Source organism: Sordaria macrospora, chromosome 1 (genome assembly GCF_033870435.1).
Source record: "Sordaria macrospora chromosome 1, complete sequence".
NCBI classification, from domain to species: Eukaryota; Fungi; Ascomycota; class Sordariomycetes; order Sordariales; family Sordariaceae; genus Sordaria; species Sordaria macrospora.
This window is the reverse complement of record NC_089371.1, coordinates 1,269,621-1,291,888: the sequence shown is the minus strand read 5'-3', so window position 1 is coordinate 1,291,888 and position 22,268 is coordinate 1,269,621. Positions and strand designations below refer to the sequence as shown.

Sequence of the window (22,268 nt, the reverse complement as noted above, 5' to 3'; positions counted from 1 at the left end):
CAAAATAAACAATACCAAGCAAAAAGGAGAACCTCGATGGTCCGAATTGCCCAGACTTCCTCGAAGTACCCAAGTATCAGTCTTATCAGTACCAATCACATGGCTTCATAGAGGCTTATCTAAGCTCCATCCCCATCCCTGCACAAAACAGTCCGACCCCACCGCCAAACTTTCTTTTGAGGAACTCTCGATTTTGGCGATCGCGAACCGACACCCAACAAGAAGGACAGAAAACCTTCAATTCCTCTCGGCGCATCCTTCCCTACCACATCATTCCTTCGGCCTCCGCTCTGTATATAATCAATTGGAGTTGTTCCTCTCGTCCTCGGTTTTCCGATAACTTCTGCGCCCATCTACGCGACCGACCAAACTGCCGACCAACCGACCGACAGTTTTCTGAAGAACGATCACTCGAACCCAATCGTAACAAAAACCAATTCGCGACACTTTCCATCCGTCAATCAATCGCGAACTTCCCCGGCGCAGCCGACCAAAAGAAAACCTTCGGTCGCAAATCAAACTAAACCTCAAACAACCCAGCAAACCCACATCCCCCAACATCCAAAAACCATGACCAAATACGGCGAACGCCTGCTAAAATCCCAAGGCTGGCGCGGCAAAGGCCACACCCTTCACCCAACCGACAACGCCATCGGCCTGTCCAACCCCTTGCGCATCTCCCGCAACACCGACGGGCGGGGGATAGGCGGTTCGACGCACTACACGTCAGACCAATGGTGGCTAGCGGCCTTTGACGAGAAGCTTAAAGGGCTGGATACCTCCAAAACGGGGCAGATGACGCAGACCACTACGCAATCGAAGCTGGATGCGGTTACGGCGAATATTGGTGGCGGGAAATATACGGGTGCGGGGGGGCTTTATGCGAGTTTTGTTAGGGGGGAGGGACTTGCTGGGACTGTTTCTGATGACAGTGAACAGAGTGGGAGGAGTACGCCTACTGATAGGGAGGATGTTGCGGGTTTGAAGGGGGGCGTGAGCAGGAGGAAGGAAGAGAAGAGGAGGGAGAAGGAGGAAAAGAAGAGGAGGAAGGCGATGGAGAAGATGAAAAAGAAGGAGGAGAAGAAGGCCGCGAAGAAGGCAGCAAGGAAGGAGGAGAAGGAGGAGGAGAAGAAGAGGAGGAAAGACGGAGGCGAAACGAAGGAGACGAAGGAGACGAAGGAGGAGAGGAAAGCGAGGAAGATGGAGAGGAGGGCGAAGAAGGAGGAGAAGAGGAGGAGGGCGCAGGAGAAGGAGAAGAAGGAGACGAAGGGTTGAGGATGTGGTGCATTGATCAAGGAAATGGTGAAAAGTTTGTCGGAATAAGAGTTGTTGGAATAAGATACCCCCTGTTGAGAGAAAGACACCACACGCCACAGTCTCTTCTGGTACACGACGAGGCTGCGATGCTACTTGACTTGACTTGGTGAGTTGAGTTGAGTTTGTCTGCGGCCAGAGTTGTGATATATCAGAGGGATGAATGACATATGCGCCACCTAAAATACACGCGGCACCAGGCACCAGGCCAGGACTTTCCCTGTCCTTTGTAATTTGTCTGATGGATTTAGGAGGACAGATCTGGCCGATTCGCGAGAGGAGCTAGCTAGGTTGATAGGTAAGGACGGGAGTAAGCAATATTGTCATCAACACTTTGCAATCATTCCCAAGCTTCAGGCCGTGGAAGTGTCTACTACACCGGTGACAATACGACGAACTCTCACGCAAGTAGAAAAGGCGCGGCGCAAGATTTCCACAGAATGTGAGAAAGTATGTTAAGAGTGTGCGCGGCTCGGCACCAACTTCACTCTTCGTCTCTTCTACTTTCATTAATTGCTTTTGTACAATCTGTCTTCGACAGACATGTTCGCATAATGAGCATCTAGCTTCAGGTCAGGGGCCTTCATACCACTAGCAACACTGGAAAGGAAGAAATTTATATATATATAAAATTGAAATTTTATTTTTTAATCAAAATTGAGAAACGAACGCATTTTATTTTGGCATTCTATATGAAAATTTCCGGTGTTCAAAAGCAAGTGAGAATGAAACATGAAAATGTAAAGGTATTTCGGACTACAGTTCAAGATGTGAATCCCAACAAAAAAAAGCTCAGTTGTCCTCCCAGAGGCATACCGGCGGGTTTGATTCTAACGCCAATCTTCCCATACATCCATTTCTGCAATGTGCAGCTCCTCGTCCACAAGGTCGGTTAAAAGGAAGTCAAACTTCAAAGACTCGCCATGGGAAAAAGCATGTGCTCCAAGAACCCCTTATAGAAGTAAAGTAAGCCAGTCCCTTTTAGAGCACACCAAACCATCGAAGCTCAATTGGAAACAAATATACAGAGGAGGTATCGTATCATGGGGTAATCATATCTCATATGACTCATTCCTTCCGTTCTTCATCCACTCCCTCTCCCCATCCCCATCCCCGATCAAGGCTTTTGTTCCTTAGGAACCTTGCCCGGCTTCCCACTCAACAACCACGGCCTCCTCTCCCAAAACTCATCCCTGATAATATCCAAATGTTCCACCACGATCTTGGCCTTTGTCCTCGCCTTCTTTTCCTTTTCCAGCTGACTTTTCGACTTGACTTCCGGCACGGCCGTGTTCGCCTTCTCCGCCTCTTTTTCCACGCCATTTTTCGTCGTCTCTGGCTCCACCATCTCGTACTCCCTAAAAATGACACTTCCCTTCTTGAACATCTCGGGCTCGTTGTTATAGTTAATCCCAAACTTCTGAAACAGAATCTCGTTCTTGTCCGCCGAAAACGTGCCTTTGAGCATCAGCTCGGCCGTCGTCCCGTCCATGCCGCCCTTGTTGATGAGGGCCCAGAACGTGGTGTTGTACAGGTTGTTGATGTGGCAGTCGACCTGGCGCCAGCTCATGTAGTCGCGCAGGTTCTGGACGGACGGGTAGGTGACGGCCCTGCCGTCGAAGCTTGGGAGCGGCGGAGTCAAAGGTTTTGAGTCTTTGAAGTAGATCGGCCAGAAGTAGATGTAGTAGGCTGTGAAGGTTGAGACGATGGTCGAAACCAGTTTGCTCGCCCGTCGCTCGAATAGCGTGCATGATTTGTGGAAGACGAAGCTATACTCGTCTGAGACGCCGTAGGCGATGGTGATGTCGGGCAGCTCGGACATGACGGAGCGGGCGGCGGCGTTCATCAGGTCTAGGGCGCGCATGTCGTTGGGCTTCTCGAAAGCATACTTGGTGGAGAATCTGGGGGGTTTGTTTGTTAGTGGCTGGATGATGATGATAATGATGGTTTTGGGAAGGGCTGGAATAATTACTTTGTGAAGCCACGGCCATCGAGCCTTACTACTATCCAGGTGTTTGGAAGAAGTGAGTCAGGTTGCTCGAACTGCTTGACGTACTCAAACTTGGAGTTCGCCATTTTTGGGGTTTAATGATTCAATGCTGTTCTATTGCACGTCTTGTCAGTTAGGGGAAGACTTTGGTAATTCGTTGTTGAGAATGAGAAGATAGTGGGACGGGAACGAGGGTAAACAAAAGAGAAATGTGTATTGAAACTTACCAGTGATATAAGAAATCGTGTAAGTGAGATGTCTCGCTCACGATGAACCGAATCTGAGTCTTCACAAGATTGATACCCCACACTCTTGACCCTGTCGACGGTCATTTTAGCGCTTGACGGTTGTGTCCACCCATTAAAATCCCGGCCGATCCACCGCTGTCCTTCGCTGCGCCGGCAGGCGGGGGTGGGACTGACCCCCTGACGCACACTGGGCTGGGCCGTGCATGCCCCCTGGAAACGGGAACCCCACACAGGTGACAGGTGAGCTCCAGGTGGGGGCACCCCGAATCCGTGAAAATGATGGAGGTTCGCGAAAGACAAAGCGCGACTGGAAATCGTCTACAACCAACACCTCGACCTCAGCATCACCAACATCGTACCTTTTCTCTCCGCGACCGTGGCTCAGTCCTGTATGCACGACTACGGAACAAGGATCGACAAAAGTACCTCAAATCCCTCGACAACACGACTATGAATCTCCTACTTGCCGAAGACTATCTCCTCCAAGATTACCCCGAACACATCACCAACACAATCCGATCCGGTCACTCTACATGCGTGCGCTTCAACCGGACGGGCGACTTCCTCGCCTCAGGGAGGGTTGATGGCACTGTGGTGATTTGGGATCTTGAGACCATGGGGGTTGCGCGCAAGCTTCGAGGACACTTCAAGAACATCACCTCGCTAAGCTGGTCACGATGTGGGCGATACTTGCTGTCTGCCTGCCAAGCCTGGAAGGTAATCCTCTGGGATCTACAAGATGGGAGCAAGTATCGCGAGGTGCGATTCCGCGCGCCTGTTTATGGGGCCGAACTACACCCAATGCATCAGTATGTTGCTTTCCCCGGGTACTTAGTTTAGTCTGCTGTGCTGGAGCTGACACTCATCATCACTACAGCCACCAGTTTGTCGCCGCGTTATTCGAAGAACAGCCGATGCTCGTCGATGTTACCGATCCCGTCGAAGTACGACATATCCTCCCTTCAGTCGAGAAGCGATCCGACGACGGTGCCGACACCGCGACAAAAGAAGAGCACGCCAAGCAAGATGCGAGCCACAGGACGACAGCGATCGTATACACGGCGACAGGCGAACATCTCCTCGCCGGCACGACCAAAGGCCGACTCAACATCATCGATGCGACGACACATGAGATCATCTACTCGGAAAAGATTGCCGGCGGTGTAATAACCACATTACGACTTACAGACTCTGGCAAAGAGCTGCTGGTTAATGCACAAGATCGGACAATCAGGACATTCAAAGTGCCAGACCTGACATCGGCAGACCTGGACCCCGACACGATCCAAATCCCGCTCGAGCACAAGTTCCAGGACTTGGTCAACCGCTTATCATGGAACCATGCTGCATTCAGTTCGACCGGAGAGTATGTTGCAGCATCGACGTTTAATAACCACGAGCTATACATCTGGGAGCGCGGCCATGGCAGTCTGGTACGCATGCTGGAGGGGCCAAAGGAGGAACAGGGTGTCATAGAATGGCATCCCCACAAGCCCTTGCTAGCAGCATGCGGTCTGGAAACGGGGAGGATAAACATCTGGTCGGTAACAAGTCCACAGCGGTGGTCGGCGCTGGCGCCGGATTTCGTCGAGGTCGAGGAGAACGTCGAGTACATTGAGAAGGAGGACGAATTCGATATCCACCCGCACGAAGAGATCCAGAAGCGACGGCTCGACGCCGAAGACGAGGATGTCGATGTGTTGGGGGATGCGGGGGCTGGCGGCGACGTGGCACCATTCAGGATGCCGGTGCTTTTCAACCTCGGGGAGTCGGACAGCGAAGAAGAGTTTGTGAACGTGGGATTGGGGACGCTCAGGCGTAAGAGCCCTGACGATCAAGACGACGGTGGATCTGTAGCAGAGAAACCGCCTGCCAAGAAGACGGTCACGCAAAGGACTCGGACGAGGAAGAGGTGAGGAGAGGAGAGGGCATGGAAGACGAGGCAATGAAACATGGAAAGTTCAAGATACCCATGGATTTTAGTAATTGGTCAGGGAGCTAGCTTAGAGTTTAGACGGACTTTGGTAGCATGTAGCGCAACTAGTGGTTCGTTCTGAAACGTGCAGATTTCGAAGATATCAAAACAATGATAGACTTCCATGCTGTGTGTGCAGCGCACCAAAATGTCCACGATTCACATTGGATGATTTCGTGTGATGTCTCGAGTTTATTTTCATCCGAATGACGCAATTGGAGAGAACAGTCAGCATGGCTGTTCCAAGTTCGGCGACAAGAGCAACCATGGCATCCATAGCATTTAACCGAATGGGTCGCAGCATGGTGGGGATTGAGGTTGGATCTCCTCGTCTCGTCCAGAGTCGGAGTCGCTGTCGTCCAATTCATTGCCGGCCGGCTGTTGATTGTAACCGTAGCGTATTCGTAGCCTGTGAGAATTGTTGGGGTAGGTAACCGTGACAGTAACAACAACCGCGCGGGCGGGTGGGCTTCTTCTAAGGTATCTTGGTAACTTTAGAGAACAAGAGATCGGATCAAAATCATATGCCAGGCACCAAAAGCGGGCGCGGGCACAAACCCCTCCTGTCAGTGTTCATCTGTAGGACAATGGTGAGCCGAAGAAAGTTGGAGCGGGTGAGGCTGAACTGAACCTGGAATGGATCAGTGATGCGGTTCTGCGGCAGTCGTGTCCGAGCGAGGGAGCGAGCAACGTTTCCAGTTTCCAGTTCAGGTTTCCAGACTTCAGGCAGTGGCACCCCTTGAGTCACAGGGGAGGCCTGGAATGGGGGTTAAGGTGGTACCTGTGAGCTACTTCATGTGTCTGCCGGTCACCAGCCATTTATCGATCTTTCAGGTTGAGCTCTGTCTTGGTGTAAATGTACCTTCAAGTACTCCTCACCACCCTTCACCCTGCCTGGCCGCTGCTCAGAGCCTCTTGGTGCTTTGTCACCCAGTGCCACAAGTGGGTCCCTTACCGCATCGGGGCTAGTGCCCTCTCGCCTCTTGGTCCCGCGTCGGTCTCTGGCTGGGCGGACGAGGGCGGTAGAACTTTTCAACCACCGTGGAGGTCTGCCGCCTTCCTTCCTGCTCCATACCTCAAACAACACCACACCCCTTCCAAAATTCCCGATCTTCGCAAAGCGCGTCCACATCGTCGGATTTTCTTGGTCGTCCACCACCACGATTCCGACGACTTTTAATCGACTGTGCCGACCGCGATCATTCGCGTAATCAACCGATTCCTTTTCTTTTCCGACCACACGCGATACTGGCGGGGCCGACAGCGTGCACGGCGGACTAGTTAGCTCCTTTCGGGGGCCCGTTGGCCTGGACAACGCAGTGGAGGAACAGGGACTTTCGATTCCATCAACAAACACCACCACGCCATCTCGAGCCCACCAAGTGCATCGAGGTCTCGCGCTTTCCGTCTTTTAGAGAATACTAATTTCCTTTTTTTCACTCGTCTTATTCACCTTCGCCCCTCGATTCGCGCGCGGCACTGGGAGACGACCACGACGCCACTTTGATTGACGGCCCTCGCGTCTCACCGTCATTTCAGTCTCGGATTGACAAACCCTTCATCTTTTGGACAACGAGCACCCCGATTTTTCAGGACTGTAGAGCATCGAAAGGTCCTCCAAGATGGCGAACCTATACTTTGCGCACTCGAGTGCGCCCTTGCGGACCGTCAAGGAAATCCAGTTTGGTCTGCTGTCGCCCGAGGAGATCAAGAGCATGAGTGTGGCCCACATCGTCTACCCAGAGACCATGGACGAGACCAGGACGAAACCCCGCGACGGCGGTCTCAACGACCCTCTCCTGGGCTCCGTAGATCGTCAGTTCAAGTGCAAAACATGTACCGAGAACATGTCCGAGTGCCCCGGCCATTTCGGTCACATCGAGCTGGCCCGACCCGTCTACCATCCAGGCTTCATCAAGCGTGTCAAGAAGATATTGGAGATTGTCTGCCACAACTGCAGCAAGGTTCTTGCTGACAGAGTTCGTGCAACCTATCCTTCCGGGTAGTTTTGATTTGCGGACGCTAACCTCCTTCTGTAGAATGACAAAGAGTTCGCGGCCGCCATGAAGATCCGCGATCCCAAGGTCCGCTTCAACCGAGTATGGGCTGTGTGCAAGAAGAAGAGGAGATGTGACAACGAGGTTATCAAGAAGAGCGACGATGATGAATTCAACCCGCTCGCCGACGCCAAGGGCGAGCTACCTGGCCACGGCGGCTGCGGCAACGACCACCCCACCGTCCGCCAGCAGGCCCTCACCCTCTACGCCCAGTTCGATACCAAGGATGAGGAGGGCGTCAAGACCAAGGAGAAGAAGATCATCACTCCCGAGATGGCGCTCACCATCCTGCACAACATGTCCGAGTCTGACATGATCGACATCGGTGTCAACATTTCTCAAGCTCGCCCTGAGTGGATGATTGTCACCGTTCTGCCCGTTCCGCCACCTCCAGTCCGTCCCAGCATTTCCATGGACGGTACCGGCACCGGTCTCCGGAACGAAGACGATTTGACCTACAAGCTCGGCGATATCATTCGAGCGAACGGCAACGTTCGACAGGCCATTCAGGAGGGTTCTCCGGCTCACATCATCCATGATTTTGAGGGCCTCCTTCAGTACCACGTTGCCACCTACATGGACAACGATATTGCTGGTCAGCCACAAGCCTTGCAAAAGAGTGGTCGTCCTGTCAAGGCCATCCGTGCCCGTCTCAAGGGCAAGGAAGGTCGTCTACGTGGTAACTTGATGGGTAAGCGTGTCGACTTCTCTGCCCGTACAGTTATCACAGGTGATGCCAACATCTCGCTGGATGAGGTCGGTGTGCCCCGTAGTATCGCCCGCACCCTCACTTATCCCGAGACCGTCACCCCTTACAACATCGGCAAGCTCACCCAGTACGTTCAAAACGGCCCTAACGAGCACCCGGGTGCCAAGTACGTTATCCGCTCCGATGGCAGCCGTGTTGATCTTCGCCATCAGAGGCGGACAGGCCCGCTGCAGCTGGAATATGGCTGGAAGGTTGAGCGCCATCTTATCGATGGTGATTACATCATCTTCAACCGTCAGCCCTCTTTGCACAAAGAATCCATGATGGGTCATCGTGTCAAGGTCATGCCCTACTCGACCTTCAGACTTAACCTTTCCGTCACATCTCCATACAACGCCGATTTCGACGGTGATGAAATGAACCTTCACGTTCCTCAAACCGAAGAAACACGCGCTGAAGTCAAGGAGCTCTGCATGGTTCCTCTCAACATCGTCTCCCCGCAGCGTAACGGCCCGCTCATGGGTATCGTGCAGGACACTTTGGCTGGTGCTTACAAGCTTTGTCGTCGTGATGTCTTCCTTACGAAGGAGGAGGTCATGAACGTCATGCTCTGGGTCCCCGAGTGGGACGGCATCATTCCCATCCCTGCGATCCTCAAGCCTCGTCCTCGCTGGACTGGTAAGCAGATCATCAGCATGGTTATTCCCAAGATCATCAACCTCAAGAACCTCGACGAGGATGATGGCGAGTGTCCTCTTAAGGACAAGGGTATTTTGATCCAGCAAGGTGAGGTGATTTTCGGCTTGATGACCAAGAAGATTGTGGGTGCTGCTAGTGGCGGTATCATCCATCTCTGCTACAACGAGTTGGGTCCTAGCGGTGCTATGGATTTCCTCAACGGCTGCCAGAGAGTCGTCAACTACTGGCTCCTTCACAACGGTCACAGCATCGGTATTGGTGACACCATTCCTGATGCTGCGACCATCGCCAAGGTCCAGACTCACATCGACGATGCCAAGGCGGAAGTCAAGATGCTCACAGACCAGGCTACCAACAACGAGCTTGAGCCATTGCCCGGTATGAACATCCGTGAGACTTTCGAAAACAAGGTCTCCAAGGCTCTCAACACGGCCCGTGACAAGGCCGGTACTACCACTGAGGGCAGTTTGAAGGATCTTAACAACGCCGTAACCATGGCTCTGTCTGGTTCCAAGGGTTCTTCCATCAACATTTCTCAGATGACTGCCTTGGTCGGTCAGCAGATTGTTGAAGGCAAGCGTATTCCTTTCGGCTTCAAGTACCGTACCCTGCCACATTTCACAAAGGACGATTACTCGCCCGAAGCCCGTGGTTTCGTCGAGAACTCGTACCTCCGTGGTCTCACTCCTTCAGAGTTCTTCTTCCATGCCATGGCTGGTAGAGAAGGTTTGATCGATACCGCTGTCAAGACTGCCGAAACCGGTTACATCCAGCGTCGTTTGGTCAAGGCCCTCGAAGATTCCGCTGCTCAGTACGACGGTACCGTCCGTAATTCGCTGGGTGATATCATCCAGTTCGTCTACGGTGAAGATGGCCTTGATGGTATTGCCATCGAAAACCAGTCTGTCGATCACTTCACGATCTCCAACAAGGCTTTCGACAAGCGGTATCGCCTTGATGTCATGGACGAGGAGGTTTCCTCGGGCGAGCTTGAGGCGTTGGAATACGGAAAGGAGATCACCAGCGACCCCACTGTCCAGGAGCTTCTCGACCAGGAGTATGAACAGCTTACGGTCGATCGCCAGATGCTTCGCGTCATCCAGCGCAGGAAAGGCAACAATGACACCAAGATGCAGCTTCCGCTCAACATCATCCGTATCATTGACACCGCCAAGAAGCTGTTCAAGGTGGACGAGACTGCTCGCAGTGACCTTACCCCTAAGGATGTCATTCCTCTCGTCAAGGCCATGCTTGATCGCATGATTGTTGTCCGAGGCGACGATCCTATCTCGAAGGAAGCTGACTACAACGCCACGATCCTCTTCAAGGCACAGCTTCGGTCTCGCTTGGCGTTCAAGCGTCTTGCTGTCCAGGACAGGATCAACAAGCTGGCTTTCAACCACATTCTTGGCGAGCTCGAGAACCGTTGGTCGAGGTCGATGGTTTCTCCTGGTGAAATGGTTGGTGTGTTGGCTGCTCAGTCTATCGGTGAACCCGCTACCCAGATGACGCTCAACACTTTCCATTTCGCCGGTGTGTCCTCCAAGAACGTCACCCTTGGTGTGCCGCGTCTAAAGGAAATTCTCAACGTCGCATCCAACATCAAGACCCCCTCCATGATGGTGTACCTCGACTCCAATGCTGCCACCCAGGAGGAGGCCAAGAAGATGCGCAGTGCTGTAGAGCACACGAGTCTTCGCTCCGTTACCGCTGTCACTGAAATCTACTACGATCCTGATATCCAATCGACCAACATCCCCGAGGATTACGATTTGGTTGAATCTTACTTCCTTATTCCCGATCAGAGCGGCGACGAGCCAGATCCAATTGAGAACCAGTCTCGTTGGCTTCTGAGAATCACTCTCGATCGCCAGAAGATGCTTGATAAGGGTCTCCGTGTTGAGGATGTTGCCCATCGTATCAAGGAGGTTTACAAGAAGGATGTTGCCGTTGTCTTCTCGGACAACAACGCTGAAGAGATGGTCATCCGTATCCGTGTCATCAAGGCGGACGACGACAAGGACGAAGATGGTAACAAGATCATTGAAGACGATGTCATGCTCAAGCGTCTCGAGAAGCATCTTCTTGACGGCTGCACACTTCGTGGTGTCGAGGGCATTGAGCGTGCCTTCTTGAACAAGGGTGTTAAGCTGATCGAGGCCAAGGATGGCTCCATGAAGCACTCCAAGGTAGATGACGACTGCCAGGAGTGGTACCTTGATACACAGGGTACCTCGCTTCGTGAGGTCTTGACTGTCGAGGGTGTTGATACCAAGCGCACCACCACCAACGACTTGTGGCAGGTTGTCGACGTCTTCGGTATCGAGGGAGCTCGCGCAGCTCTGATGCACGAGTTGACGGCTGTGTTGGCTTTCGACGGTTCGTACGTCAACCATCGCCATTTGGCGCTTCTTTGTGATGTCATGACATACAGAGGCAGTATCGCCGCCGTCACACGTCACGGTATCAACCGTGCTGATACTGGTGCTCTCATGCGTTGCTCTTTCGAGGAGACTGTCGAAATTCTCCTGGAAGCTGCCGCCGTCGGTGAGCTTGATGACTGCCGTGGTATCTCTGAGAACGTCATGTTGGGCCAGATGGCTCCCATGGGTACTGGTGCCTTTGACGTGCTCCTTGATCCCAAGATGCTGGAGACCGTCATCTCTGACAACTCTCGCATGGGTCTCATGCCGGGCATGACTGTGAAGGGCAGCCAGCTGGATGGTGCTGCCACGCCTTATGACACGGGCTCTCCTATGGCTGACAGTGGGTTCCTTGGAAGCTATTCCCCTACTATGGGCAACTTCTCTCCTATCCAGGGCGCTGGGTCGGACAGCCCGACGAACAACGGCTTCGGCACCGACTACGGTGGCGTTAGCGGATACGGTTCTGGTACCTCCTACTCTTCGGCTACCAGCCCTCGGGCAACCAGCCCCTTCACACCCACGTCGCCATTCAGCTATGGCGGTTACTCGCCATCGTCGCCCGCGGCTGGCTACTCGCCCAGCTCACCTCTCCTCGACTCTTCTGGTCGGTTCGCTTCCAGCCCACAGTTCAGCCCATCGTCGCCGTCGTTCTCGCCAACTTCGCCGATGCTGCGCCCTGGAAGCCCGACCAGTCCGAGCTACAGCCCCACCTCCCCGAGTTACTCGCCAGCATCGCCAGCTGCCGCCCGGTACTCGCCCACCTCCCCCGCCCAACAATTCTCCCCGACGTCGCCGTCATATTCCCCCACGAGTCCGAGCTACAGCCCGGCCTCGCCCGCTTTCCAGGCTACCTCGCCAAGCTACTCTCCGGCTTCGCCTACCTGGTCGCCAACATCGCCGGACGCTTACTCGCCCACAAGCCCGTCGTTCCAGCGGTCGCCTGGTCAGCAGCTGTCCCCTAATAGCCCAACGGGTTATTCGCCGACGTCGCCGCAGTACTCGCCGCGGACACCGGGACGTAATAACTCGGGGGGCAACGGGGATTCATAGTAAGTTACGGTTCGGTTTGCTGCTTGACACGAGACAGCCTCGCTAACAGAAACCACTAGCTCTCCCACTTCGCCATCAAATGATTAATCATCCTAAAAAGTCGTCATGATCGAGCGGAAGCTGGTTCTAGAGTTGTAAGAGGTAAAAGCACAAATGCTTTACGAAGGGGAATCGAATGGAAGATAGGAAAGAGGGGATCGAATCGGAACAAAACTGCCACTACAACAACACACCGTACATATATAACAAAATAAGGAAAGGGTGGCTGGCTAAGGCAGTAGCAAGCAGAGCAAAGATGAGCGGTTTGCGCGAGCGCGGAGTTGCTTTTATCATCATCATCACATATTTTGTTCATCCTAGTTGTTGTCTGTCACACATCACATCAAATCACATCACATCACATCGAAACTGCATTTTCCGAAGCTTTTCTTCCTTCCTCGCGGGCCGCCACCGCCGCCGTCGTCGTCATCGTCGTCATCGTTTGCTTTTTGAGGCTCTCCGCTTTCTACGTTTCTATGTTTCTTACTTAAACTAGAGTTGGAGAGAAAAAAAAACACTGGCTTAAGCAGAACAGTGGTAAATAGCGAAATTCGTCAAAGTTGAAGTTTAGCCACAATTGGGAAAGAGAGAATATTATTTATCATTACTAGCATTTCAATAATCTGTTGCTCGTGCGTTCCCGTGCCTATGCTCACAGCCTCGCTTCTCACAAACCTGTGTGTTCCTTTGCTCTCAAAAGGATATCTTCCTGTTTGGTTTGTACTAAGCACTAAGCAGGCAACTATGAGACCAAGTCTTCTCACTTCCTGGTAGTAGCGAGCGTAGTAGTATACCTGCTAGGCATTGAAGAAAACCTCGTGAACGCCTGTACCTACCTACCTATTTACCTGAAAAGAGGGCCACCATCGCTCCTTCCCTATTTCCCAGCTAGGTCTACTAGTTCAAAGACGAAAAAAAAAAAAAAAAAAAAAAAAAAAAAAAAGAAAAGGAAAATGCCCGAGAGCATGTGTTCATCCATCCATTTAACCATAAAAAGAGTCTATTTGTTCTAGGTACTACTATGTTATGTAAGAGACGGCCTTGGACAAACAAAAAACAAGTTCATGTATATACGAACATAGCCTAGTAAAAGGAAAAGAAAACCAGGAAAAAAACTTTAAAAAAACAAAGAAGAAACTCGGGACCATGTCCGCTCTCATACAGATAGAGATAGCTAACCTCCTAAGCTACCTATACTAATCGCCTCTCAGCCTGACTACACTACTGAGTCTAATATTTAGCCCAGGCACGGTGAGTGAATTCCTCGTATTGTATGTTCCTTTTCTTCTTCTTTGGTTTTCCAGAGACTCTTCTCGCTCTTTGCCTTCTTTCCTTTCCACCCCTTATTTAAGATCCCAATGCCTTGGGGCTTCCACTTGTGAAGGATAATTAATGCTTATACACTAACCCTCTAGACTTACTGCCGCCATCATGTAGGTAAGGCCAAATTGTCATGATCAAGGTCATGGAAATAATTGCAAGGTAATTTATGATTCACGCCATCAAGCTCGCTCGCTCGCTATCTTATTCCCTTTCCGCTGTCCTAAGTAACAGTAAATAACTACCCAAACGAAATGATACGTCAAGTTTTGTTTTTTTTTCTTAAAAAAAAGCACAAAAAGTGGTTTTTGTTTTTGTAGTGTAAGTAGCGAACCCAGCCTACCTCTAACCGCTAACCGCTGCTCTGTTCCTTCATCCATCCGCCAAAGCACGTTATCGGCTGAGGCAATGAAACCCCCTTGCTGATCATCCACGTCTGAACAGGTCCCAGCTCTGGTTTAGGAGGCTCTGCCTTCTCCTTGAGTTTCTGCTTTTTTGCTTGCGGTCCCTGCTGCTCTTCTTCCTCAGCCTCAGCCTCAGCCTCAGCCTCCTCCGGTCTTTCCTGAGGTGGTCCAGAATTTCTCAAGTTCTGCATGTTGATGTCGTTGTAGAGGCCAGGAATCTGCTCGTATTGGGCTACGGAGGTAGAGGTGATATATGAGTGGGGCCAAGCCATACCGGGAAGACATCTGTACACGTGAACCACGGGATGAGGAACAACTGAATGGGGCCAGGCCCAGGGACTGGGTCTGAATAGGAGTGGGTAGTATAGGGGAGCGTCAAGAGTGGAAGGCGGGAGTCCGCGGGGCTGCAGGGGACTCTATTCAATACGGTCAACCGTGATCGCCTCCTTCGCGGCGTGCATGTGGAGGCTTTCGCCGCCCTAAAAAGTTGAAGAGAACAGAAGTTAGTAAAAGGTATTCCAGAGAGATGTGTAGGAAAGTGGTAAGAGAGAAAGGAAAAGAAGGGAATAAAGTAGACAGAGTCAAGACTTACGTAGCTGACTAGAGGGCTGACCTCCACGCCCTCCACGCCTTCGGCGAACTTGGCACCAGCCGCCTCCAACCATCTCCGGCCCTGAGCCATGATATCGTGTCTGCTGGTATCGGGATCGTCCTCGCCCGTTCCCCTGGCGTTCTTGAGCGGGCTGAACTCATCCTCGCGCTTAACCTCCATGCAAGCGAACTTGGAAAGCTCGATCATGGGGAAGACGTCGAAAACGAACTGCTCAAGCTTGATGCCGTTGGGCTTCTCAGGCTTGACAGTGTTGCCCGACTCCAGATTCGCATAGGGGATCTTCTTGCGGGCAATGTGATGGGGCAGGTTGCCCGCCCACTCGGGAATTGACTTCAGGAAGCGGAACGAATAGTAGTGGTTGACAATGTTGGCGGCACGGAACCTGAGAACGCCGGGGTGCGCAGGGTCCTCCTCGGCAGCAACCGCGTCGTCGATCTCGCTGTACTCGACGACGTCAGGCTTGCCGTTCTTGGTGAGGATAAGGCCCACAGGCTCGGTAGCGTTGCGCTTGCGCACTACCTTGGTACCGATATCGACGTCCTGGGAAGCGCAGTAGCCGATGAAGACGGGATCCGCAACCTTGACGAGACAGTTGTCTACGCAGTAGGCGTGGACGTGCTCGATTCCGCGGCGGGCCATGTCATCGAGGACCTTGGCGTCAACCAAAGCGTTGTAGATGCCGCCGTTGCCATCGGGAGCAACAGCGACTCTGGACTTGGTCTCAAGAAGGATCTTGCCGTCGTTGGATATGCAGGGAAGCACACCCTGCTCGAAGATGATGACCTGCTCGGAGTTGAGGCCGAAGTAGTTGTGGCTCTTGAAGAAGTCCTCGGTGGCCTTGCGAGTAGGGCCGGACGTCATGACGTACCATGGCACCACCGGGGAGCCGGTCTGCTGGCGGACCTTCGAAGCCAGTAGCTGAAGTCTCGCAATTCTTTCGGCCTGGATCTGGAACAGAGACTTGTGGGAGGGCAGGCCGATGTCGAAGCAGCCCTTGGGGGCAGAGCTGCCAAGACGGGTGCCCTGACCGCCAGCCATGAGGACAACAGCAACCTTGTTGTCAGCAATCAGCTGTAGGCCGCGGTTCCACCATTCTTCCTGAGACTTCTTGTCGGAGTCCAGAATACTGGCCGTGGCAGACTCGGGCAATGGCTCGAGGGTGGGCTTTTCGCTCACGGTAGATTGGGGAGTGAGCGCCTTGGCAGTGATTTTGTTGATGTAGAGGGGATCGAAGCCGGAAAGCTGCTTGTAGAGCTGTGCCTGTTCGTCGCTCGAAAGGGAGTCGTAGAAGGTGAACACCTGGCCCTGACCGGCGTTGGTGTACTTGTCCTTGAGCTCGGAGACCTGCTCCGGGGTCGGGACTACTGAGTCGACAGTCATTGATTAGGCGGTATTAGTTATGGTTGGGTATATAGTATAAAGCGAGGAATGCGATCGATGGGACGGAAGGTCTCGATGTCGCGATGGAGGGGCAGTCGTGGTATGGGTGTAGCCGGGCAACCGATTCGGGTTGGAACTGGTGCTATAGCAGCTTGTAAGATGGTTGAGAGAGCTGGGAATGAAGTGGCAAGGAAGAAATGTTATATTCAAATTGGAATTGGAAAAAGAGGCGCTGCTTCAGCTATAAACAGATTCCGAGAGAGGAAGTGCCGTGGGACGAAAGAGGAGACAATACGAGCTGACGGGAAGCTGAAAGAAACGACTGGAGATCAAGGCCCAAGACCCCAAACACGAGACGGGATGCAGCTGCTGCCACTGGGACCTGGTTTCGACCCGCTGTGCACTCGGACGGTTCCAGAATGGCGGGGCCCTGAAACAGGGACCGATTCATTGGATGAACCCCACCAGCTTTTGTCACCGCCAGTCGAGTTTCGAGTTTACCCCACCAGTTGTTAGTGATTGTGCGGGAATAGCCCTTTAAGACTAACAACATCGAAGCCACCACGGGTGGAAGCCACGCAGCTCATAGCCACCTCCTTATACCTTGATGTTTCTTTGAGGATGCCTGTAAACATTACGGTCATTGTAAGGAGAGATGTAATCACCTTGAAGATTGGAATCACGTTTCGTCAGGAATTACATACTAGTACCATTTGGGTCATGCCTAGCTAGCTATATGTGGTCTTAGCCAGCGACATGACCATCAAGACACACGGATATTCTCATGATATAAACTCCAGGCAGGTTGTGAGTATGGAGCGTCGGTAACAACACCAATAATAATGCTATGCAAAAAGGCTATCCCAACACTCCACGACAACCACACAACCAAAGCCAAAATGGGAGCTTCGTAGGTATCGATCCAAAAAGTAGATACATGTACATGGGTATAGTTATAAGCCAAGTATAACTTAAAAGTGTTCCTTCCAAAACCTGAAATCGACCTCACGAGTCGTCGCCGCCTTGGCCGCCTTCTTGATATCACGGGCTGTTTGTATCCAGATGTCAGTAAATCAATCTCAGAAGGTTTAAAAGGGGACATGGAAAAAGACATACCAGCAGCACTAGGCCCACAGAAATACACTCCCACCGTCGTCCGCATGTTGCCCTCCAGGCCATTCAGGTACGTCCTGTCCAGGATACCATTCCGCATGCTCTCAAAGAACCTCTGGAAGTTAGGTCTTCCAAAGTTCGTCCTCGCCTTGAGCTCCGTCAGCGGATCCACGTCGGCACCGACACTATTCAGCACAATGTTCTGCGTGGTATCCATGTCCAGCTTCTGGGTGAGGTACGTGTGAATCTTGAGGAACTCGATCCCGCTTGAGCCGGGGATCCTAGCCGCTTCGCTTGACTGTTGTTCGAGAGACGACAAAAGGATCTGGAACCACTCGAACGACGACGTGTCCTTGCACACCCAGATGAACTCGACACGGCGCAAGCGAGTGGGTGGGTTGGGCCCGTTGCGCAAGTGCCAGATGTTCTTGAGGATGGAGGCCCAGGGGGTGACGCCGATGCCGGTGCCGATGAGCACGGCAATCTCGTTCTCGAAGACGTCTTCGGCCGGGGCACCGTAGGGCCCGTCGATGCGGAGGGGAGGGAGGTGGTCGCCGTTCATTAGAGCGACTTCGTACATGCCGTTGGGGTCGACGCCGTCATAGAGCTTAGCCTGGGCGGGGCCAGCGCCGACGGAGTTGGCGAGCTCCTTGGTGAAGTCACCGACCTGGCGGATGTGCACGGAGACGTAAGGGTCGTAGGGGCACGAGGTGATGGTGAAGGGGTGCCACTGGTACTTGGAGACTTGGGGCATCTGCAAAAAGAGCCACTGGCCGGCCTTGTACTTGAACGAGGGCTTGTGGAATTGGATCTCGACCACGTCGTAGGGGTGGCGGACCACGCGGGTGATCTTGGTCTCGCGGATGGCGCGGATCTCGCGGTAGAGGCGCTCGAGCAGGTAGAAGCCGCCCGTCCAGAGCTCCCAGCGCCAGCCGAGGTAGCCGATGCAGTGCTCCCAGTACTGCTCGCCGGCAAAGGGTGAGAAACCTTCGGCAGTGTCGCGGACGAAGCAGCCGACTGTGTGGGTGTACAGGGCGAGGAAGAATGGGATGAAGAGGTGGTGGGTGTACCAGAACGTTTCGAAGGATTGCTGTCTGATACGATGGTGGGCTGTAGTGTACATTAGGAGCATGCAAAGGAGCATCACATGGCCGGTGATACCGCCAGGCTGGGCGTAGTGAATCTGAACGGCCGAAACGGGGCGAATCTGGGTCTTCTCGACGTTGAAGAAGCTGTTGCCAGGTTAGCAGTGTCTTGGTATTTCCCAGTGGTTTGCGGGTGATACTCACTTTACGTAGTGAGATGCGGTATGGATGATGGTAAACAGAAGCATAGAGTAAGCAATCTGCCTGTGCATCCAGATATTCTCATCAAGCGGTAGAAATCTGATCTTGGGTCGGATAAACCTCATAATCGTTCTGCAGACCGGTAAGAGGATGAGCATGCCATCTACACTCAATACTAGACCAGCACCTCGAGAGAACCAGACTGAGTACTGTAATGTGTTTAGACCCGCTAGACGGGCATCAGAGGCTTGCTTCCACCTGTAGATGGTCGTGTCAGTCAGGTTTTTTTTTGGCTCAACAAGTCCCAAGCCCGTTCGACCACCGACTAAGAATATCAAAACGTACCATCCATAAGCGAAGATTCCCCAGTGAAACCCCCAAAACAGAACATGGAAGAGCAGCTTCGTTGGCGTAAACTGCTTCTTAAGCAGCACGAAGAAACTCATGTTGGCGACCGCTGAATTCCTCCTCCGTTTAACCCGTACTCAATGATATAATTCGGTTCCGGCAGTTGATGAATTGTCGACCCGCGACTTGTGAACACTCGGTGTGAGGCTTGTCGTATCGAAAACGTGTTGAATCGACGTCGTAATGACTGTATATCTCCCTTTCCCGACACTCTGATATCCAAAAATTATTCCGTCCTCCCAATCAAGTTGATATCGATATGTGGCTCGGTGGACCAGGTCGGTGGAGATGGAGCACGGTGAACCCGGCAAAGACAGACAAACACCAGTGTAAGAATAGAAAGCAAAGAGTGGTCTGAGCCAGCAGCTAAAGAGAATGGAATGGTGGAGTAACCGTAAGGCTCAAGGAAAAAGAGAGTCCGTGTTACCTCACAAAGTGAGGAGAAGAAAGAGAGATGAGGTAGGAACCACGACACGAAGTATACGCGGGGGAAGCCCAACCTCAAGAAGGGAATGGTTGATGGGAGCCAAGACTTTGAGTGAGTGGGATAGCTTGTCGGCTGCCCACAGAGTTCCGTCGATCGATAAAATTGTTGATGGCTGTAGTTGTGATGTTATTGTCCGGGGTCGATGGTCAGACCGGGAACACGGCAGTAGGACAACCCGAGCTTCCTTGCTGAACAGGTAAAGTAGCTTTTTATTATGCTGGATGGTAACCGAATAACTTGGTGTCACCGTATAGTCGGGTTTCGAAATCCAGGATGGGTGTATCAGATTCCCGCTGGGTGTTGACTGATATCAGATGGACAAGGTCTTTGCGACAGACCGTGGGGAGAAGTTGAGACGAAAGCTGTTAGAGACGCTTTGACGAGGGGGTTGCGGAAGGCGACCTCAATGTTTCGACTGTGACAGGGGTTGGGTATAGCGTGGTAGCGAACCCTTAAGCAGCGTGGTATTGTCGGCTCTATTTGTTAGCTTCTGATGATGGTGGCAATGGTGTTATTGTGTTTGTTCATCATCTTGCTGAAAATGAAGCTTGAAGAGGCAAGAAGCAACGGGAGAGGAAAAGGGAAAGAGAGATCTGAAAAGGATAAACAAAAATCGCCTCAGGGCCCAGAATACCAAGAATACCAAGAGTGAAGAGGTAGGCCCAATCAGGAAATGCTGTCACACCCATATCGTCCCGGCGCTTAACGGTTGGGTTACGGACAGGGGGGACGCTCGTCTCGAACAGGCCGAATTGTCTCTGCTCCTTTGTGCAGTCCTTCAAAATCCCCAGTGACATGCTCTCGGCGGCGCTAGACACCAGAGAAGGATGGCGCCCTGCAGGAGAACTCATGGCTTGGAGCTTCTGTTCGTCCAATAACGTCTCACAATTGCCTGGGAAGGTGACAATATCTAATCCAGTTCAGGACTAGATCGGTTAGCTCTTGTGCTTGTCGCCGCAGATATCCATCTCTGGGCACTCCGAGTTCCTGCAACCGACCCGAGGGACAAGAGAAGGTGCGGTAACATGTCAATGTGAGATGACCGCATCTTGGACTTGACCTACTACGCCGTGATATGTTTAAGCATACTCGCTATCACTCCTTGGCCGTTGCTATGCATAGCCATCATGGGCTCATGGGATGATGTGGTGGGCTGATATCCCAAACTCTATATCGGCCCTGCGAGATATTGTTCCTCTCAGCGGCGCGGAGAGTCCTTGAGTCCGGCGATGTGGTCCAATTCAAGTCTGAAGTTTACTGCCATATTTTCGAGTTAACAACTCACTGAGAGGTGTCGCTGAGCTGTGACGATTTGCTTTGGACTTGTGATTTGAAACACACAAGGCCTCTCGATGAAATCTCGAAGTATGAAATGCGCCAACTGAAGCTACACTGATGCTGAGATAGCCAGGGCAAAGGGCACAATGCCATCCACCGCAGTTGAGCATGGTCGCCTAAAAGTGCTTTGTCATAAAATGTTTCTTAGGCTGAAACATCAAGACAACCTGAGTAAAAGTCCGAGCCGGCATGTCTTACCGGGGTAATAACTTGGTGGGCAACTTCAGAATGCCATCTTGGAGTTTAACTTTGATCCGTAACCTGGGCGCGAGCTGTCAGAGCTTCCTCGATACAACGTATCCTAGGCTTGAGGCTCCCTGAGGCTCAACTAGGAAAGCCGACATGCAACAGATTTGGCAGCCAGAAGCTGGAAGAGTCAATGATCGACCAACTTTGGGTAAGGTGTCATCCATTGGTTTCGTTTGAGTGTCGACAGGGGGGGCCAAGGAAGACTGGAAGAGTGAGGTTCCGAATCCCCTCAGGGTGACTTTGAACGTCTAGTGAAACGAGGAGCGGTTGGTGCTGTGCTCTCCAAGGAAACCAATTTCGACAGGAGCTTAAAGGTTGCTCTTATTGCTTGTCAGGAGAGTTGGACGTATTACCTTGGCTGAGCTTGAGAAGGAATTTGCGAGTGTCTTAAACATGGTTGAGCTGCCCAGCCGTTCAAGCCACTCATGGAAGCATCTTCAAGGGAAGCACCGTGGTGAAAACAGGTAAGAATTCAAACAAAGGCGAAAAACCAATGTCAAAAAGAAGGTTGATACCGTGGGTCGGGGGCCATGCAAGGAAGAAGGCCGATTCGATCCAAACCTTGTCACCACCATGAGGCGGTTGAGCAACATGTGTGAATCGAAGAGGCCTTGGTGGACAAAAGGCGATCAGGGTACAGCCGAACGTGGGGAAAATCGTACGATTATCTCTCGAAACATTGGCATTCCTGGTGTCGAGAAGGAAACATGTGTGCCACAAGAACCAACCTTCAAAGGCCCTCAATGAGTATATAAAGAAGCTAGGTTCTCTTCCAGAAAGGCTCTTTGGTCGTTCTTTGAGGTTTGATTTCTGGTCACCTCAGTTCTTCATTCCATGACGGGAAGGAGGCAGTTGATATTGCAAATGACTGTCCGGAAATTTGAAGCGGATAAGATGACATGTCCATGATGGCCTGTCGAGTTAAATGAAGAACAAATCTCCTCGAGTCGCCATTGAGGGTCAGAACCCAGTAGAGAATGAGCCACAGAGTCAACATTCCGACAATGGGTTTGTAAAGGCTGATGAGGCTATTCCCGTTTGCAGGAGTTGAGCTCGGGACTCAAGATGGTGTAAAGTTGGTGCCATGGCAAGTCAAACTTGTTTGAGTTGAACGAGTTGAAGAGCTTCTGAACTATAGCAGCCAAGAAGGCACACGGACAACT

The 22,268-nt window shown here is 52.2% G+C and overlaps 7 protein-coding genes across 7 annotated transcripts; 3 read left to right on the top strand and 4 right to left on the bottom strand.

The window, feature by feature from the left end:
- Window positions 1–206: 206 nt before the first annotated feature.
- On the top strand, window positions 207–1,359 carry SMAC4_05002 (uncharacterized protein). Its single transcript, XM_003352839.2, has one exon. The coding sequence runs from the start codon at window positions 571–573 to the stop codon at window positions 1,273–1,275; it is 705 nt and encodes a 234-aa protein (XP_003352887.1). The 5' UTR covers window positions 207–570; the 3' UTR covers window positions 1,276–1,359.
- A 606-nt stretch (window positions 1,360–1,965) lies between these two features.
- On the bottom strand, window positions 1,966–3,540 carry SMAC4_05003 (uncharacterized protein). Its single transcript, XM_024655391.2, has 2 exons — window positions 3,287–3,540; window positions 1,966–3,215 (listed from the first exon to the last, which is right to left on the bottom strand). Exons 1-2 carry the CDS (start codon window positions 3,388–3,390, stop codon window positions 2,432–2,434), a joined length of 888 nt encoding a protein of 295 aa, XP_024511286.1. The 5' UTR covers window positions 3,391–3,540; the 3' UTR covers window positions 1,966–2,431.
- Window positions 3,541–3,830: 290 nt separating this feature from the next.
- SMAC4_05004 (uncharacterized protein) lies at window positions 3,831–6,142 on the top strand. Its single transcript, XM_003352841.2, has 2 exons — window positions 3,831–4,361; window positions 4,430–6,142. Exons 1-2 carry the CDS (start codon window positions 3,832–3,834, stop codon window positions 5,466–5,468), a joined length of 1,569 nt encoding a protein of 522 aa, XP_003352889.2. The 5' UTR covers window position 3,831; the 3' UTR covers window positions 5,469–6,142.
- A 452-nt stretch (window positions 6,143–6,594) lies between these two features.
- On the top strand, window positions 6,595–13,144 carry SMAC4_05005 (uncharacterized protein). The gene is made up of 3 exons (XM_003352842.2): window positions 6,595–7,506; window positions 7,567–12,467; window positions 12,528–13,144. The coding sequence occupies exons 1-3, from the start codon at window positions 7,150–7,152 to the stop codon at window positions 12,553–12,555; spliced, it is 5,286 nt and encodes a 1,761-aa protein (XP_003352890.1). The 5' UTR covers window positions 6,595–7,149; the 3' UTR covers window positions 12,556–13,144.
- Window positions 13,145–13,995: 851 nt separating this feature from the next.
- Window positions 13,996–14,422, bottom strand: SMAC4_05006 (uncharacterized protein; the record flags this gene model as incomplete). Its single annotated transcript, XM_003352843.2, has 1 exon — window positions 13,996–14,422. One exon carries the CDS (start codon window positions 14,420–14,422, stop codon window positions 14,180–14,182), a length of 243 nt encoding a protein of 80 aa, XP_003352891.1. The 3' UTR covers window positions 13,996–14,179.
- Window positions 14,423–14,647: 225 nt separating this feature from the next.
- Window positions 14,648–16,509, bottom strand: SMAC4_12608 (uncharacterized protein; the record flags this gene model as incomplete). Its single annotated transcript, XM_066091074.1, has 2 exons — window positions 14,824–16,509; window positions 14,648–14,710 (listed from the first exon to the last, which is right to left on the bottom strand). Exons 1-2 carry the CDS (start codon window positions 16,222–16,224, stop codon window positions 14,648–14,650), a joined length of 1,464 nt encoding a protein of 487 aa, XP_065945501.1. The 5' UTR covers window positions 16,225–16,509.
- A 464-nt stretch (window positions 16,510–16,973) lies between these two features.
- Window positions 16,974–21,595, bottom strand: SMAC4_05007 (uncharacterized protein). Its single transcript, XM_024655393.2, has 4 exons — window positions 18,969–21,595; window positions 18,627–18,881; window positions 17,341–18,569; window positions 16,974–17,272 (listed from the first exon to the last, which is right to left on the bottom strand). The coding sequence occupies exons 1-4, from the start codon at window positions 19,067–19,069 to the stop codon at window positions 17,196–17,198; spliced, it is 1,662 nt and encodes a 553-aa protein (XP_024511287.1). The 5' UTR covers window positions 19,070–21,595; the 3' UTR covers window positions 16,974–17,195.
- Window positions 21,596–22,268: the final 673 nt, after the last annotated feature.